This window comes from Perissodus microlepis, chromosome 12 (assembly GCF_051167445.1).
Source record: "Perissodus microlepis isolate ML-2025 ecotype Zambia chromosome 12, ASM5116744v1, whole genome shotgun sequence".
Taxonomy (NCBI): Eukaryota; Metazoa; Chordata; class Actinopteri; order Cichliformes; family Cichlidae; genus Perissodus; species Perissodus microlepis.
Genome location: NC_140472.1, coordinates 2,264,100 through 2,282,677, shown reverse-complemented (window position 1 = coordinate 2,282,677; position 18,578 = coordinate 2,264,100). Strand labels below are relative to the sequence as shown.

General features: G+C 37.8%; 1 protein-coding gene across 1 annotated transcript; it reads right to left on the bottom strand.

The window, feature by feature from the left end:
• Positions 1-4,987: 4,987 nt before the first annotated feature.
• On the bottom strand, positions 4,988-9,557 carry LOC146375572 (uncharacterized). Its single transcript, XM_084946687.1, has 10 exons — positions 9,551-9,557; positions 8,903-9,112; positions 8,573-8,650; positions 8,281-8,436; positions 8,024-8,059; positions 7,811-7,837; positions 6,142-6,351; positions 5,812-5,889; positions 5,520-5,675; positions 4,988-5,282 (listed from the first exon to the last, which is right to left on the bottom strand). The coding sequence occupies exons 1-10, from the start codon at positions 9,555-9,557 to the stop codon at positions 5,278-5,280; spliced, it is 963 nt and encodes a 320-aa protein (XP_084802813.1). The 3' UTR covers positions 4,988-5,277.
• Between the last annotated feature and the right edge of the window lie 9,021 nt (positions 9,558-18,578).

Below are 18,578 nucleotides of genomic sequence, written 5' to 3'. Positions count from 1 at the left end.
TTTATCCTGGTGCAGGTTTGCCGCAGCGGTCAGAGAAGCAGAAGTTTCTCTGTGAATTTCCCATTACGTGGTAGCGCACTCGGTGCTTGCTTGGAAGTTTAGGGTTTTATTTTTCGCTGTAAAAAGAATTTTTCTTCCCACGCACAACGGACACTAATGTTTTTGTCACTTTTTATGGAATCAAACTTAAAGTAAGGTCAGTACTTCCACGCTTTAAACGCTGCACGCTCATACTCTCTCCGCACTCGATATATGATCCATTGTTGATCTGCACACAGCTGTTGTCACGAACGTCGCACTCGCTTACGTCACTGTCATGAGACATTCTCGCAAGAAAATCACGGTTTTAGTAACGCAGTAACGCAGCGTTCCTACGGGAAAGTAACGGTAATCTAATTACCGTTTTTGCAATAGTAATCCCTTACTTTACTCGTTACCTGAAAAAAGTAATCGCGTTACAAGTAACGCGTTACTGCCCATCTCTAGTGATCACCATCCGATTTTTGTTATCAGAGGAACAGACGCACAGGGAAAGTGGAAATTTGAAAAGGAAATTGGAACAAGCTTAAGGTGCTGAGTGAGGGTTATTTGAAAAATCTGGATTTAAATAAACCAATAAATGAATTGAACTCGTACAACTTATGCAGCCGAGCTATTCTAAAAGTCGTGGGAACAAAAAGAAAAGGTTTGTACCATGATGGACACAAGAATGTACATGAGCAATAAAACAAGAGAAACTAGCAAAGGTTAGAGGGATCATAAAAAAAGCTAAAAGGGATTATTGGAGAAAATACTGTGAATCACTGCATACAAGTGTACCAGACAGGGTTTGGTGTACCTTTTTTAAAGCCTGGTAATTCAAAGGATTATTTACTTCCCAAACATAATGATAATATTAGGATAAAAGACAAATGTAACTCTTGATTATTAGCATAAAAACTTGCAAAGGAACATAGTACAGAGAATAATAATAATGATAATAATAATAATAATAATAATAATAATAATAATAATAATAGGAACAACCTCACAGGGAAATATTGAAATACTTTAAGGTGAAGAGGGTAGAGAGGACATAATTAATATGAAGTTTTCTTTGTCAGAATTAAACACGTCATTAAAGAAATCTGGGAAAACAACTCTTGGCAAAGATCAAATCAGTTATTGCATATTAAACAATTCATAAGGCAGTATAATTAGTCCAGTTTTATTTACTATCATGATCAATTATATTTTTAGCAATACAGTCCAGGGGTATCTCGCTATTTGCAGATGATGGGATTATTTGGAAGAAGGGAAGAAATAAAGAATTCATTAAAGCAACATTGCAAGAGGCTTTATACAGTTTAGAGTCTTGGGCATTAGAATGGGGATTTAGATTTTCATCATCCAAAATCAAATCTTCATATTAATGTTAAATTATATAAGGACGCTATAGAAAAAAATAAACTTACATGGAAAATGCATGCAGATAAATAACAAAAGGGTAAAAGGACTTTAAATATATTAAGATCCTGGAGGGGCAGAGATTCCACCATGGATCCTTGGACAAGTTACTGACTAACATTTGCTTGAAAAGGGAGACAGACAGTAAAGAGGTGGGTAAATACATGGAAAAGGAATATTCGGAATATATCAAGATCATTACAGATGCTTCTGAAATGCTCGAAAATAGAGTAGGTCTATCCTTTGTTATTCCAGATCAAAATATTGTGGAAAATAAAGGAATAACAGACAATTTAGCAGTTTATACAGGAGAACTAATGCTAATTCTGATGGCATTAGATTTGGTAGAGGAAGCTAGAGTGAGGAAGGTTTTAGTATGTTCAGACTCAAGTAGCGCTTTAACACGTATTCATATATGCAGTCAGAGCCAAGACCAGACATTGCATTAGAAAAAACTCAGGATAAAAAGAAATGGTACAGTGGTCAAGTTAATGTGGGTTCCTGCACATATTGGCACAGAGAGAAACAGGTTGGCTGATAAATTTGCAAATGTTCAGCAAATAAAAATGTGTTAGATTTTAATGTAAAAATGAGCAAAACTGAAGTTAAGTTGCATATTAAAAACAAATGCCAAGAAGAATGGGATAGGGAAGTAAGGGCTACATATCATTACAATATTCAAAAGAAAGAAGGTGATTTTATAATATGTCATAGAATAAATGAAAACAAGAGGATGTTATATCACGGATGAAAGTTGGCCATACAGGATTAAATGGCACATGTAAAATAGTTAGCAAACATGCTTCAGGTTATTGGGATTATTGCAGATGAATTTCAACAGAGCATATATTTTCTTAGACGGTAATAAATACTGCCATGAGAGAGGTGTTAGTCAGAAACCTTCACAAGAACAAGAATAAGATAAGGATGAGGGTATTACCTCAAAGAGCCTAAGGGGATACAGTTTTTGTTGATATTTTGTGGAAAAAAAGGGGAATTTTAAAAAGAATATGGTGGTGGTGCGGTAGATTGTAATCCATTCGCCGATCTAGAAGGTGGCAGTAATGCATCCAAAAGGTGTTTAACATCCGCCATTAAAACAGAAGAAGAAGAAAACGAAGGCGTGGGAGGCGAAGAAGAAGGAGGTCCGCACTGGATTGTAAAAGAAAAAGGCATGGCGCTCAAAACTCATAACTGTAGAGACAAAGAACAAGACACGGGAACGAGAGAGGCCACAGCTGCTATGATGGCCAAATGAAGCTTTGTGCAGCTTGTAAAAAGGTTCATTACGTGAATCTTTTCAACACAGTCCTCTGTGGTGACACCTGCTGGGCAAAAAGGTGAAGAGCAGCTCGAATCTACAAATTAAATGAACTGCTTCCTTATGATTGCCCTCTCTGCAGAGCTTCAGTTTAATATCATGTGACATTTCTGTGTGACGTCAGGTTGCCACTGTGGTGCTTTAAATGTTTTTTTTCTTAGTGGAAGAAAACAAAATACTATAAACAAAATTTGAACACGAGGAGTCAAGTAAAAAAGCGCAAATGGGTTTTACTTCATATACAAACTTCTCAGAGTTCATCTGTGCCTGCTTTTCTTCCTGCTTCTTGTTTTTTCTGCAGTGTAAAGTTTATACTCAAAAAATGAATGCTTAAAGTAAAAATATTTTTTTTAACAGTCTACATAATTGTATCTGTTAATATCTGTACCAAATACTAATTTGTTACTTGATCACATAACATTTAAGTGAATAAGAAGGATATACTTCTTACATCCAGAAGGTGGCAGTAATCGCTGAACGCTGAATCTCGTTTACCCTCACAAACCGAAAGCTTGCTTTGAAGTATTTCAGAATTTCTTCCTTCATCTGGATGCCAAGGTACAGCTGCTCAGGAATAAACTGCATGAATGGGGCAACAATTGATTTGGAGGCTGAATGTTCTGTCAAATGGACAGAATTTCATTTTAGGCTGAAAGTGAATAAAATGATTGATTGTCTGAAAATAGCAGGGGAGGGAAAAACAACACTTGAGAAAATATTTGTAACGTTTGTTGAAGGGTGGTGTGCATGTCATAATTTGGTGAAAATTATATTGATATGAGGTAGTAGTATCTTCCTATTGTATTCATATTCCATGCAACATTATGTAAATTATAAGGCCAAATACAATACAGACTAAGAGTAAAGAAAAAGTATGGAAGCCCGTTTCTGCCACTAAAAAAAAAAAAGGATCCATATCTTTAAATTTTGAGATATTTTCTCGAAATTTCAACTTATTTTCTCGAAATTTTGACTTATTTTCTCGAAATTTCGACTTATTAACTCAAAATTTTGAGAAAAGTAACTCAAAATTTCGAGTTACCACTGCCAGTCAGTAATCTGAATGACGTAATTTCCTTGTTGCCCTGAAGCTGAAGCCCTCAGGTACAAATGCTACAGCTAAGCTACCCGTATTACATCCAGTCATGAATAAACAGATTACTGAGTATTTTCAGCCTGGCTTCAACAATGATGGAATCCTTGTGTTATTAGCTGAATCACACGGCGTTACTATCAGCAAACGTACTCGCAAAAGCGCCAGTTTGTTGCGATCCGGTTTTGAGTGTGTGTTACTTTGTGCCATATGCTTCTGGGTAACAAGAAAGTGACCTCATTCACGTTGATTACTGATTGGAAGAGCTAACTCAAAATCTCGAATTATTAACTCGAAATTTTGAGAGAAGTAACTCGAAATTATAGGTATGGATATGGATACTTGTTTTTTTTTTGTTTGTTTTGTTTTTTAATGGCGGAAACGGGCTTCCATAGAAAAGTGTGATTTGGAATGGAGTGAATGTATGTAAACACTTGCAGCACATGTGCATATGTAATGTTGTGAAGTGTACTTTGTTTATTTTCGGGGTTTTTTTGTTTTTTGTTACATACAGATATTTAATTTTTAAGACTTTGGCAGATATGGATGTATGTTAATATTGTGCATCAATTATTTTTATGCTGAATCTGTTGACAGACTGTTAGTTTGTAAACATGATGGGCCAGCAGTGTGTGTTTCAGTTATGGCACTGCTCTATTGTTTTAAACGTGTTGGCAATAAATAAAATTTAAAACAATATGTCGGGTGTCCTATATTCAATTGTGTGGAACCTGTTGACAAAATAGAATTATGTAAAACTAATTAGTAAAATATAAGTGGCATGAAAATGTAATGTTTTAATCAATTAAACTTAATTTTAAAATTTTACTACGACAAATAAAAGGTGAGTTGAAAAACCAAATATGTAATCTGTAAATAAATGACTGAACTTGAGTAGAGTTAAATATGTCTTGTTGATCATCAGTCATTTTTTTTATTGGCTCAGTTCAAAATAATTTTGTTATTGTAGTGCAACAATCTTTCTTTCTGACTTAACCCATATTAAAAGCAGCTAACTGCTAAGTTTCTGTTCATTTGTGTAATGTACAGTTGTTCCCTGAGTGAAAAGGAGGAGCTACTTTGTGAAATGAACTTCAATTCAAAAAAATTCTTTAGTTATTATCGTGTGGGGACAACAAGCACAGACTTTTGTTTTTATTTGTACTGCACTCAAATCATTGAAACATTACTCAAAAATTATTCACTGATGATGATCAAAACACCAATTCTACTTAGAAAGTATTTGACTAGACAGTTGTGTAAAATCATGTTTGATGCGATAGGCGTATTTTTTGGTGTTCAATCTCGGAACATTGAAGGAAACCACATGTGATGGGTCCAACACGGTCCAGGTCATTTTCTCCGGGCACTGAGGTCTGTTGTCTGCTGCAGCTCCCTCTCTGACACTGGGAAAGTTTTACTCTAGAAAATAACAGGAAATATTAGTGAGCTGTGCAAATGTTATTCTGATGTCCAGAGTCAGCTGTAGGAGTAATAGTATGTTTTGTTTTGATTGAAAGCAGCCCGGGACATAAAAAGGTAGGTGTAGAGAAACTTTAGGTCTAACATAAAAACATTTCCATGTGAACTGACTTTACTAATTTTCACCTTTGTACTATAAGTAGAAGCAGTAGAACAGCAAATGTGTGTGAGTGTTACCTGTTCCTTTTGGGAGCACATTTTTCTGATAGTATCCTGCATTGGTGATGTTACCAGCTGGGCGGTACTGCCCAACCACAAAGACCGTATTGCCATCAGTGGCTATGCCCACACCCAGCTCAGTGCTGCTTTTCCACACCACCTGAGTAAAATGACCTAGTGGAAAAAGGAAAATGTGTAAAAACATATTACTTACTGATGATGACCTGATCTTGTAATGACGAATACTTTAGCAATGCAGGTATATACAGTACAGGTATATGCAGAACTTTTCAGGAGGGCTGTGTTTTACCCGTCTTGGATTGATGTCCAGACCTTTTGAAGTCATAATCCTTGATCTCACTGTACCATTTATCCACAGCTTCTTTTCCTGAAACATGGAGACAGAGAAAAATAACATAAAGAATTAATTTGGTGGTTGGAGTACGGGTTTTATAGCTCAGAAACTTTAAAATGAAATAAGGATGAACATTTCTAATTGTTTACTTGAAATGAGAAGAGATACAGTGGAATCTGTTTCTTTTAAAGATTAGTGAGACTTTAATTTATTGTGATAACAAAGCGACCTGTTTCTGACAGGTGAAGAGGTGGACAAAGGAGTTATCTACAAAGAATCATTTACCTGTTAGCTTCTTGGTTTTAGAGCTCCATGCATAGAAGACATTCTCTCCATCATCGGTGTCACTGTGGCCAAGTTTCTTTGTTGCCAGCATTTGATTGGCCCATTTTTGAGCTGCGTCATCCAGCTCAGTATTAAAGGTCAGTGGTGGTGCACCATGCTGTGCCCTATAGGCATTGTGGGTATCAAGAAACTCCTTTTTAAAGCTCTCATCTGCAAACCAAACAAGCTTTAAGTCTTAGAGGAAACATGAGCTGGCATGTTTATTGGTTGTAGGTGTAGACAGGATGAAGAATGCTCTCTAATTAAGCAACATCTTTAAAAGTGATCGGTTGTTCTGACAAATAATTCAATGCACAGTGTTGATGAGTCACGGAATACATTTACCGACATTACGTATTTAAAATACACAATATGAGTAACTGTATTCCGTTACAGTTACCATCTAAATAGGTGATAATTAGAATGCGGTTACTTTGTTGAAATAAATGGATTACATGGGGGTCAGTTCCTGTTTCATATGTTAGGCTATCCCCTCTCTATTCCCTGTCAAAATTTGGTAATTTGCATTGCCGGGAACCCAAACAAAATATGATATAAGAGGCTCTAATGTAAGTGTCCTGTTAATGTTGGTGGCATCAGTTACACAATGGACCCGGAGCCAGCACAACAGAGCCAGCAGTGCACGGGCAGGAATGCATTTCTTACTTGGAAATTCCGACACGGTTTTACATTTAAAGAAGAAAGGGATGAAATCTGACCGTGCAATGCAAACTCTGTTTGCCAGCAGCCAAGCTGCTGTCAGCATCAAAAGACTCCAACCTAAAGAAACATCTGGAAGTAAGTTCTTTTTTAAAAACTATCGTTAGTCTACTGCAAGTACCTTGTTTTAGTTGAGTAGTTATCTCGGTTATGTGCCACTTCAGTATCTTCGATGTACTATTGCTGTGTGATGTATTACTATTACTGAAGGCTACTCTCCACTGAGCTAACATTTTTAGCTGGTGCTACCTGAGGTTAGTTCATAGACTGCAGACTGTTAGACTTGATGGCTAGTATTAACAACCTGCTAGCTGTGCAGTTCTGAAATCAGTCTATAATCTAACCTCAGCTAATGCCAGCTAGCAATGTTAGCTCGGTGGCAAGTAGCCTTCAGTAATAGTAATACGGTGGCTTGCAAAAGTATTTGGCCCCCTTGAACTTTCCCACATTTTGTCACATTACAGCCACAAACATGAATCAATTTTGTTGGAATTCCACGTGCAAGACCAACACAAAGTGGTGCACACGTGAGAAGTGGAACGAAAATCATTCATGATTCCAAACATTTTTTACAAATAAATAACTGCAAAGTGGGGTGTGCGTAATTATTCAGCCCCCTGAGTCAATACTTTGTAGAACCACCTTTTGCTGCAATTACAGCTGCCAGTCTTTTAGGGTCTGTCTCTACCAGCTTTGCACATCTACAGACTGAAATCCTTGCCCATTCTTCTTTGCAAAACAGCTCCATGTAGTTGTAAAAAGCATCACAAGTAATCAAAAGTATTCAGAATACATTACTCACATTGAGTAACTTAACAGAATACTTTACAAACTACATTTAGTGCATGTATTCTCTTTGCAGTGGAATACATTTTAAAAGTAACATTCCCAACACTGTCAGTGCACTTACCTGTCACCTGGTTTGCTGCTTTGCAAACTGAAATAAAATAGGGAGAGTGAAAATAATAAGCAGCAATCCATGAAATGATTGCAAACAACATGAAAAAGAATCATCCACGTGCTCAGATATTATGTGATGATGAAAGAGTAATGTAATAAAAGGCTAAATAACAAGAGTAAACTCAAATCTTGTCCTGTAACTACAGTCATCTTCAGCACTCACCTGCTTCAGAGTCTTCCTCATGTGTGGAGGAAAGTTCTGTGAACACACGGTTCAATATACTAATGTGAAAAGTGATCACTCACTTTAATGTTTCAATGTAGGCCTCCAAAACCACACAAATCAACACATACTTTAGATTTTTTTTTTGACAAATTATAAATTTAGTACTTTATATATTCGTCTTTCTTAATCTGTAATAATAATGTGACACAAACACAACACTTTAAGTAGAACATCAAAATGTGTGTGAGTGTTACCTGTTCCTTTTGGGAGCACATTTTTCTGATAGTATCCTGCATTGGTGATGTTACCAGCTGGGCGGTACTGCCCAACCACAAAGACCGTATTGCCATCAGTGGCTATGCCCACACCCAGCTCAGTGCTGCTTTTCCACACCACCTGAGTAAAATGACCTAGTGGAAAAAGGAAAATGTGTAAAAACATACTACTTACTGATGATGACCTGATCTTGTAATGACGAATACTTTAGCAATGCAGGTATATACAGTACAGGTATATGCAGAACTTTTCAGGAGGGCTGTGTTTTACCCGTCTTGGATTGATGTCCAGACCTTTTGAAGTCATAATCCTTGATCTCACTGTACCATTTATCCACAGCTTCTTTTCCTGAAACATGGAGACAGAGAAAAATAACATAAAGAATTAATTTGGTGGTTGGAGTACGGGTTTTATAGCTCAGAAACTTTAAAATGAAATAAGGATGAACATTTCTAATTGTTTACTTGAAATGAGAAGAGATACAGTGGAATCTGTTTCTTTTAAAGATTAGTGAGACTTTAATTTATTGTGATAACAAAGCGACCTGTTTCTGACAGGTGAAGAGGTGGACAAAGGAGTTATCTACAAAGAATCATTTACCTGTTAGCTTCTTGGTTTTAGAGCTCCATGCATAGAAGACGTTCTCTCCATCATTGGTGTCACTGTGGCCAAGTTTCTTTGTTGCCAGCATTTGATTGGCCCATTTTTGAGCTGCGTCATCCAGCTCAGTATTAAAGGTCAGTGGTGGTGCACCATGCTGTGCCCTATAGGCATTGTGGGTATCAAGAAACTCCTTTTTAAAGCTCTCATCTGCAAACCAAACAAGCTTTAAGTGTTAGAGGAAACGTACGGTTACACTGTAACCTTGGTCCTCTGAGGGAGAGACTATCTCTCCACCTTTATGCCGCTTGGAGACACGTTCCAATCAAACAATCACCGGTTTCATGTCTGCGCAGTTGTTTTATACGTAAGCTGTGGGGCGTGGCCGGGCTAGCCAGAGTGTCTTAAAGAAGTATCCACACGCCACGTCCAAGGGGGTTCATACCCTGTACATATGCATTATTTAACAGAGTGGAGAGATAGTCTGGATATGATAGAGAACATGAGGTGGGCATGTTTATTGGTTGTAGGTGTAGACAGGATGAAGAATGCCCTCTAATTATGAAAACGTCTTTAAAAGTGATTGTTTTTTCTGCAAAAAACTATAAAAGTGATCGGTTGTTCTGACAAATATTTAAATGCACTTACCTGCCATTGTATTTGGTGCTTTGCAAACTGAAATAAAATAGGGAGAGTGAAAATAATAAGCAACAATCCATGAAATGATTGCAAACAACATGAAAAAGAATCATCCACGCACTCAGATATTATGTGATGATGAAAGAATAATTTAATAAAAGGCTAAATAACAAGAGTAAACTCAAATCTTGTCCTGTAACTACAGTCATCTTCAGCACTCACCTGCTTCAGAGTCTTCCTGATGTGTGGAGGAAAGTTCTGTGAACACACAGTTCAATTTACTAATGTGTAGCTGGTTTTTATGTGCAATGTCGTCCTTCCTCTTTTCTGTTTGGAGGAGGAGACAAACACCAGACTCACTTCTGTATTTTTGTCTGCCGGTTATGATGGTTGTTTTTTTTCTACATGACTCATAGTGGTGTGGCAGAGTGGCGTTAAAGATATCCCACATTCTGTGTTTACATTTTGTGTATAATTGTTACAGCCCTAGCAGGGCCTCCTCCTGAAGGTGCCTGTGTGGGCGTGTCCCACCACCTCTTCTCCCTGAGGTGCCACCTTGTTTTATAACATTTAAAAAAGTCCCTAACTGCTTAGATACATTGTACAAGAACAAGTGTAGCAAAGTTGTGGAGGTTAATCAACAAGTTGAGAATCTGTCGATGTTTTTCCTTCTCTTTATTATTTCTTTGTTTATGCTTTAACAAGTGCCAACAGACTGGAACATATATAGTGCTTGTGTACTCAATTCCAACTTTCAAGTGTTTCCCTGCTACAAATGTCTTGGACTCAAGCATACAGCACTTTTTAAATGCCAAAGCCATGTTCATCAAACATTCATACACGCATGGATGTATCAGGGGAACCTCAGGTTCAGTATGTTGCCTGAGGAGTTGGAGGACCCAGGAATTGAACCACCAACCTTCTGATTGGTAGATGACATTGCTGCCAGATGAAAGACAGCACTCAGAAACAGAGTGCAGATGAGCGAGGGCATGCCCAGATGTTGTCTTTCCTTGTGTTTGGTAGCCACAGGTCTTATTGGCGGTTTACTCACAGACTAGGAGAACACTTCAAAAGCACAAAGGTCTCATTAGTTCACTGTAAAACATTTTACTCCTGCACTTACTGGATGCCTATGTTTACTGCAAATCCAGCAAATTATAGGGACACGGTGGTTGCTCCATGGCCTGACTTTGTTTTTTCAGATTACAAAATAAAGATATTGGCCCTTTCGCAATTCTCAAGTACGTGAGTACGTACTCGCCGAGAACGCGAGCACGGACTTGCGATTTGTACAATTGGAACACCAGTGTACTTGATGATGTCACAGGTCCGGAGTTTTTACTGCCGTCCCCTCTTAATTTAACTGTGAGTAATATGTTATGAAGCTTAACTTTAATCACAGCCAAACCGATTTACTCAGGAACAAATAAAACACTGAAATAAACCAAACATTAATATTTAAAAGTGACCTAAGTGACTTATATATCATGTTTAACCTCAGTAGCAAAATCTCTATTAATAAAAATAGTGTACATGTACATACGTGTACATACCTTAATAAAAACAAGCAGGTGAGATGTTCGAACGCTTTTATTTTTATTTTAGTGGACACTCAATACAATAGTATGGAAGCCCGTTTCCGCCACTAAAAAAAAAAAAAAAGGATCCATAACTCAAAATTCCGAGTTATTTTCTCAAAATTCCGAGTTATTTTCTCGAAATTTCGAGTTACTTTTTCGAAATTTCGACATATTAACTCGAAATTTTGATTTATTAACTCAAAATTTTGAGAAAAGCAACTCGAAATTTCGAGTTAGCGCTGCCAATCAGTAATCTACGTGAATGACATCATTTCCTTGTTACCCGGAAGCTGAAGCCCTCAGCTACAAATGCTACAGCTAAGCTACCCGTATTACATCCAGTCGTGAATGCACAGATTGCTGAGTGTTTTCAGCCTGGCTTCACAAATGATGAAATCCCTGTGTTATTAGCTGAATCACATGGTGTTACTATCAGCAAACGTACTCGCGAAAGCGCCAATTTGTTGGGATCCATTTTTGAGTGCGCGTTCCTCTGCGCCATATGCTTCCGGGTAACAAGAAAGCGACCTCATTCACGTATATTTTTGATTGGCAGAGCTAACTCAAAATCTCGAGAAAAGTAACTTGAAATTTTGAGTTATATTTCTCGAAATTTCGAGTTAATAAGTCGAAATTTCGAGAAAATAACTCGAAATTTCGAGTTATGGATACTAGCTGTTTTGTTTTTATTTAGTGGCGGAAACGGGCTTCCATACAATAGACAGCTACTGGGGTTTGTTTAACCTGAGTAGCGAAAAGACCGCGGGGGGGGGTTGGAAACGATGTGCCGGGAGTCCGCTGTTCTTGCCGGCTCTAATAATCCTCGACCTGCTATGGAGCTGGCGGGTCACAGATGTCTCCGAAAACGTCGGAGCGCGTTTGGAAATATATGATATCTTGATAAATCGAGCAGATATTTGAAGTTTACACAGCTACATTCTCGCTTGAAAATAACTTAAAAGTTTATTTTGTGACCCAGAAAGAGTAATATTTAAACGTTTTTAGCACCGCTCGTCCGCCATTGCCGTGTTTGAGTTTTGGACGAAATGCATTCTGGGATATTTAGCTGTACCAAGTCCACACAATTCACCGCCGATGCATGCTCGATGAAACGGGCGGAACGAGAACACATCCGGGACTTTTTCGCGTTCTCGGCTTGATGCGTACTTCGAATTGGAACAGTACTTGGTCTCCGACTGATGACGTATCACGAGTACACGAGAACGCAAGTACGCACAAGTACGCATATTGAGAAAGGCCCACTATGTTCTTATGGCTTTGGTTCACAGGTATACTTTGCCCTTCAATAAATAAAGAGCTTAATAAAAGCTTTTTAGGCACTAAAGCTTAATTTTTCTTTCATAGTTTTTCTTTAACAGGAGTTAGAGATAATGAATGGAAAAAAGTCAAAAGAAAAAGTCATGAATGTCTGTCAGACAGAATATAGATTAGATTTGTTTGTTTCAGTTTAGTTTTTATTGTTAGGTATGTTTAGGTTTTTGTTCTGCTTTTTTTCATTATTACAGTATATGTGGTATTTGTCAGCTGTTAGATTTAAAAAAGAACAGGAAATGGTAAATGGCCTGTATTTGTATAGCGCTGTACTTAGTACCTAAGGACACCAAAGCGCTTTACACTACATTCAGTCATTCACACACTGGTGATGGCAGCTACACTGTAGCCACAGCTGCCCTGGGGCGCACTGACAGAGGCGAGGCTGGCGGACACTGGCGCCACCGGGCCCTCTGACCACCACCAGTAGGCAACGGGTGAAGTGTCTTGCCCAAGGACCGAAGGTTCCTTAAACCTGTCTGAAGACAGCTGCAATAACAATCTGGCAACACATCAGAAAGAGGGAAACCATTCTTTAGTGAGGACCTTGGGCTTGAGAGGTAGGGCAGTCACGGCCTGCAAACTTACAAAAAGCTGTCAATGTAAATGTAGACAAAATGTAAACAAAAAATGTTCTAGTTACTTTGCACCACCTCAAACAGAGATATCAGTCACACGAATCACGCAAGGGGTGAACTGTACCAGAAACCAGTATGTGCCAAGTCTGAGCTTTTAAAGTTTGCCTCTTGAACGACTTTGTGTCACAGTTATTCACTTGGAAACATAATCAGGACTTCATAATTATAATCAAGGTTTTTAAAAAGCCTCAGACCATTTAAGAGTCACTGTTGCTTACATCATCCATACCATTGTGCACCCTTATTAACATGTTCATGTGGCATTCAATATGTATTTGTGCAAACGGCACAAAATGAAGCCACGCGATTTCTTGAAGGAAAAAATAAGCATTGCATACACTATCTGTGAGGGTTTGTGACTGCAGACTCAAACGCATCTCTGTGTTCACACACTGAGGTTAATTATGGAGTTCCACAGGGTTCAGTGCTAGGACCAATTCTGTATGCATGCTTCCCTTAAATTCCTAAATTCAGATAATACTTATACTCAGCCATGAAAATCTTAGCCTCCAGTAACACTGTGAGGAACCTTGGAGTCATTTTTGACCAGGACATGTCCTTCAACGCACATATTAAACAAATATGTAAGACTGCTTTCTTCCATTTGCGCAACATCTCTAAAATTAGAAATATCCTGTCTCAGAGTGACGCTGAAAAACTAGTTCATGCATTTATTACTTCCAGGCTGGACGACTGTAATTCATTATTATCAGGAAGTCCTAAAAACTCCCTGAAAAGCCTTCAGCTAATCCAAAATGCTGCAGCAAGAGTCCTGACAGGGACTAGAAGGAGAGAGCAGATTTCTCCTGTTTTGGCTTCCCTTCATTGGCTTCCTGTTAAATCAAAATCCTGCTCCTCACATACAAGGTCTTAAATAATCAGGCCCCATCTTATCTTAATGACCTTGTAGTACCATATCACCCTATTAGAGCACTTCGCTCTCGCTCTGCAGGCCTACTTGTTGTTCCTAGAGTATTTAAAAGTAGAATGGGAGGCAGAGCCTTCAGTTTTCAGGCCCCTCTTCTGTGGAACCAGCTTCCAGTTTGGATTCGGGAGACGGACACTATCTCTACTTTTAAGATTAGGCTTCAAACTTTCCTTTTTGCTAAAGCATATAGTTAGGGCTGGACCAGGTGACCCTGAATCCTCCCTTAGTTATGCTGCAATAGACGTAGACTGCCGGGGATTCCCATAACATATTGAGTATTTCTTCTTCGGTCACCTTTCTCACTCTCTATGTGCTAATAGACCTCTCTGCACTGAATCATACTTGCTATTAATCTCTGTCTCTCTTCCACAGCATGTCTTCATCCTGTTTTCCTTCTCTCACCCCAACAAAGGTTTCTTCCTGTTAAAAAGGAGTTTTTCCTTCTTCTATAGGGGGTCATATGATTGTGGGGTTTTTCTCTGTATGTATTATTGTAGGGTCTACCTTACAATATAAAGCGCCTTGAGGCGACTGTTGTTGTGATTTGGCGTTGTGTAAATAAAATTTATTTGAATTGAATTGAGAAACGCAGACAAAATGAAGCGTGAATTAATCAAAAAGCGAGCCGTTTTATTGAAGATGAAATAAAACAGAGTAAACGAAAGGCAGAAGAGAGCTAAGCAATATAAACTGGGGAAACTAAACTAAACACCAAACACAGAGCATGAGACCTGGACATGGGGAAAAACCTGAAGCATGAATACCAGAAACATGATGCATAGTGAACAGATGACCTGACAATGAACAAAAGGAAAGTCAACCTTATACACAGCAGGGTGATGAGGGAAGTGGAAACACACGATGAACACAGCTGGGATGGATCGACATAATTACACAGAACGAAGCAAAACTGGACATGCTGAACACAGGCTGTCAAAAACAACAGGAACAAACTATGACCAGACACATGGCTCGACACTGGGACTGGGGAAGAAACAGACATGGAGAACGTGGAAATAGAAACGGGAGATGAAATAACAACACGACTGGGACGCGGAGTGAGGGACACAGGGAGCAAGAGGGAGACACAGAGGGCGAGAGACATGATGGGTTGGGAAGAACGCACGTGGAAGCACGGGACAGACGGAGGAGACATGGGATGAAACATGAGAGGGACATGGGAACAGGAGAGGAGACCCTGAGGGAGAGACGGACATGACTAAGGAACATCCACAGAGGACATGACAGACTCACACAGGAAACAAGGAATTGAACAGCGGCAAGAAAACATGGAACCGACACATAACTAAACTTAGAAGCATAAACACGACTAAATTCCACACTTACTGTAAAACTTGAACTTAAACAGCAAAAAAAAACAAAAACAGGAAAAGAAATCATAAATACAAAATATGCTGACACTATCTAACAGTGCTATTTCTTATGAAATGCCTGTTCTCATTTCTAGAGAGTCAAAATCCGATGTTCTGTCAAATCCAGCTCTGACAAACTGACTGGATTTAAGTAATACTGAAACTGATCAAACAGGGACGTGCACAAAACCTGTTTAGCTTCGAGGACCATTATTTCCAGTAACGTTGGTGTGTGCAAGTGTGTAAGTCACACACACAAAATGACATCTTGTATATAGCTCTGTCCCACTGACACTGTCTGATAGAATTATTTGATGCACTGGGACAAGAATGTATTTGAAATGAACTGGGATTTATGTTATGCTCTTTTACCCTTTATTCCACTGCTGAGGTAAATGATCACTGCTGTCACTGTCAGTTTTTAGAATATGCAAAATGCAATAAGGATCAGAATATGTACTCATGAATCGGAATGGTCTGCGGCATCCGATTTACTTATTTGAATGTTTGAAGATCTGTTTTGCATATATTATATACATATTACTTCATCTAGTAAAATGGTTACTTTAAATGTCATGTCTATGACGCAGGCTTTAGCTGTAGATCATTTTCACATTCCACACAGTGATAATAGCAGTGACTAGCACTGCACAATCCAGCTCTTGCTGCCTATTATTTGAAAAAACAAACACTTTTGGTTTGTCACAGCTTTCTCTTTCTCCTTTACTTACAATGTATAATTTATTCATGTCATCAAGCCTTAACTGTAACCACTTTTTCCACAAGCTTAAGATAGTTCCTTACCTAAAACTGAACTAAAGTTCAAACTAGAAGATTTTTGCTTGTTCTATTGGCAGATTTGTTTCATGTAATATGATATTTTTGCTTGCAATAAGTGCAAAAATTTGCCAATGGAACAAGTGAAAATTTTCTAGTTTCAAGATTCACTGTCCTAAAACAAGTTCATAAATCTTACTGAAATGATACTCTTTAGCTGAATGTGTCTTATTTTAAGTGTAATAGATATTTTTGACTAGAAATAAGACAAATATACTTGGTAAGTAAGATTTAGAGTTTTTGCAGTGCAGGTTCATCACTTTGGGATTTGCCAGGAAGAAACAAACTGTGTTGTGGCTACAGTCTGTAAGTCTGTATCTTTGGTAGTGTGTACATTCAAACACCACATGCTTTACTACTATTGCTCTTTGACAACAGAACTTGTCTACTGGCAGATAGATATACACGCCACTCTTTGTGTTCTTTGTAAGCTGCTCAGTCCCACCTCACATGAAATTGTTTGCAGTCAACATTAACTTTCCTTTTTGATGTGTTCTGTATTAGATATAATGTGTTAGCTGCTAAGCTGCTAAGGAGACTTCAGAAAAACTGGATCGGCCTAAATTAAAGTGATGCAAAGGTCACATTAAAAAGTGCATACTGTCTTTGACATGTGATAAAGAAGTCTTAATGCACAATTCCTTTTTGTAATCTAATAATCAGAATACTTGCATTAGCCCTTCTTCTGTTTCGTGCTGATTTTGCACACTTGTCAGATAAAACTTAGATGGTGAACATTAGGCTGGCAGCATCTGATAGTTATATATACAATCTCAAAATACACAAAATGCTTAACTGTAGTCATGTTTAAATGTGCTTAGTTTTAAATATAACTATCTGCACAAATTGATACTGCTAGATGTATGTGAAGTAATATCCTTTTGGTTCAAGCCACATTCTGTTTCTAAACAATCATGTTTAGTAAGAAACAAACTCAAAATTCAGTGGAACTGCAGATGACTGGGATGGCAAACACAACATCACAAAGCCAACAGCCTGCACGATCTTATCTGTTTCAGTACTGCAATCATGCATCTGTAAGACAGTCTTTGTACCTGTGCCAGGTATGAAAACTGTAACTAAAGGCAACAAATAAATTGTGAGTGTGGGAATTTGAATGCACCAAACAATTTAAGTTCTGCATTTACGGGTGGATAATAAAACAAAAATAATCAAAATGAAAGAGGATTACAGATATTGCTATAAAGAAACCTGGTTTCACACACAAGATCATTTTACACATTAACACCTGATGAAGTTCACAGTGACAGTACAGAACTGGAGGTATTCACAGTAATAATTCTCAAACTTTCGCCCTGTATTCCTCTCAGCAGCACTGCAACACCTAATACTACGGCGACACATTACCATGTTTTAGATTAATATGGTGTGAGTGTTTACACAACTTCATTGGTCTGTTTTTTTATTTTTCTTTATTTGATTTTTATCAATCAAGTCAATTCTAAAATTAAACTGACTAAATAAAAGTCAGTTCTCATATATGAAGGCAACACTTGTGGTATTCTCTGTATACTGGTGATAAGAAATAAGAAGAAAAGTAAGAGAATCTAGGAACTATGAATGTTTGCACATTGATCAGCTCAGCTTCATCGTCTGTATGATACCAAAAAAGAATACATTCTCATCTTGAAGACATAATCCTGGTAGGATTATTGTAGTGTCAGATTATGTCTATTTATTAGAATAATTATTATTTATTCCCAATAGAACATGTCTTATTCTTATTGTTTTTCATGATGGGATGTGTGGGACTGCCTGGAGACTGATTGGGCTAAGATCATTCTAGTTTTACTACAAAATATTTTGTAGTAAAACTAGAATGTTCTGAAAATGGACCACTGAAAGCTTGTCTTACAGAGTGCAAGTTCTTAGAGAAACTTTCTTTAGGATTTGGAGAATTTGAACTCATCTAGTTTTCCACTCCAAGCTACAGCTATCCTTTAAAGCATTGGTCTGTTCAATTGTGTGATATGTGGTCACAAGAAGTTGAATAGTATGGACCAGAGGTGTCAAAGTCAGTTAATGAGGGCCACAGTGGTAAATGAAAATAAGATCAAGGGCCAGACATATGCACAAAATGTAACTATTAAAATAAAAAAATTATATTAGCCTTTATTAGTCAAACAAGAACAACAATTTAGTAATAATTCAGTAACTGTCCCAGAAGTTTTATTTAAAAAAAATCTTTGATCAAGTAGTTTACATACCACACACACTGTCTTTTGGCACTTCATATAAAACTCTGCATTACAGCTTCGTCTCTTCATCAAAACCCTGGCAAAGAGAACCTGCAAAGAAAGTCAAGGTATCTGTGAGTACAGTTTT

What these genes read in the sequence shown, in the direction of transcription:
- LOC146375572 (XM_084946687.1), bottom strand. An exon ending in TAAAACCAAGAAGCTAACAG is followed by an intron (nt 8,651 to 8,902) that starts GTAAATGATTCT and finishes TCCATGTTTCAG; the next exon opens with GAAAAGAAGCTGTGGATAAA. An exon ending in TGAGGAAGACTCTGAAGCAG is followed by an intron (nt 7,838 to 8,023) that starts GTGAGTGCTGAA and finishes ATTTTATTTCAG; the next exon opens with TTTGCAAAGCAGCAAACCAG.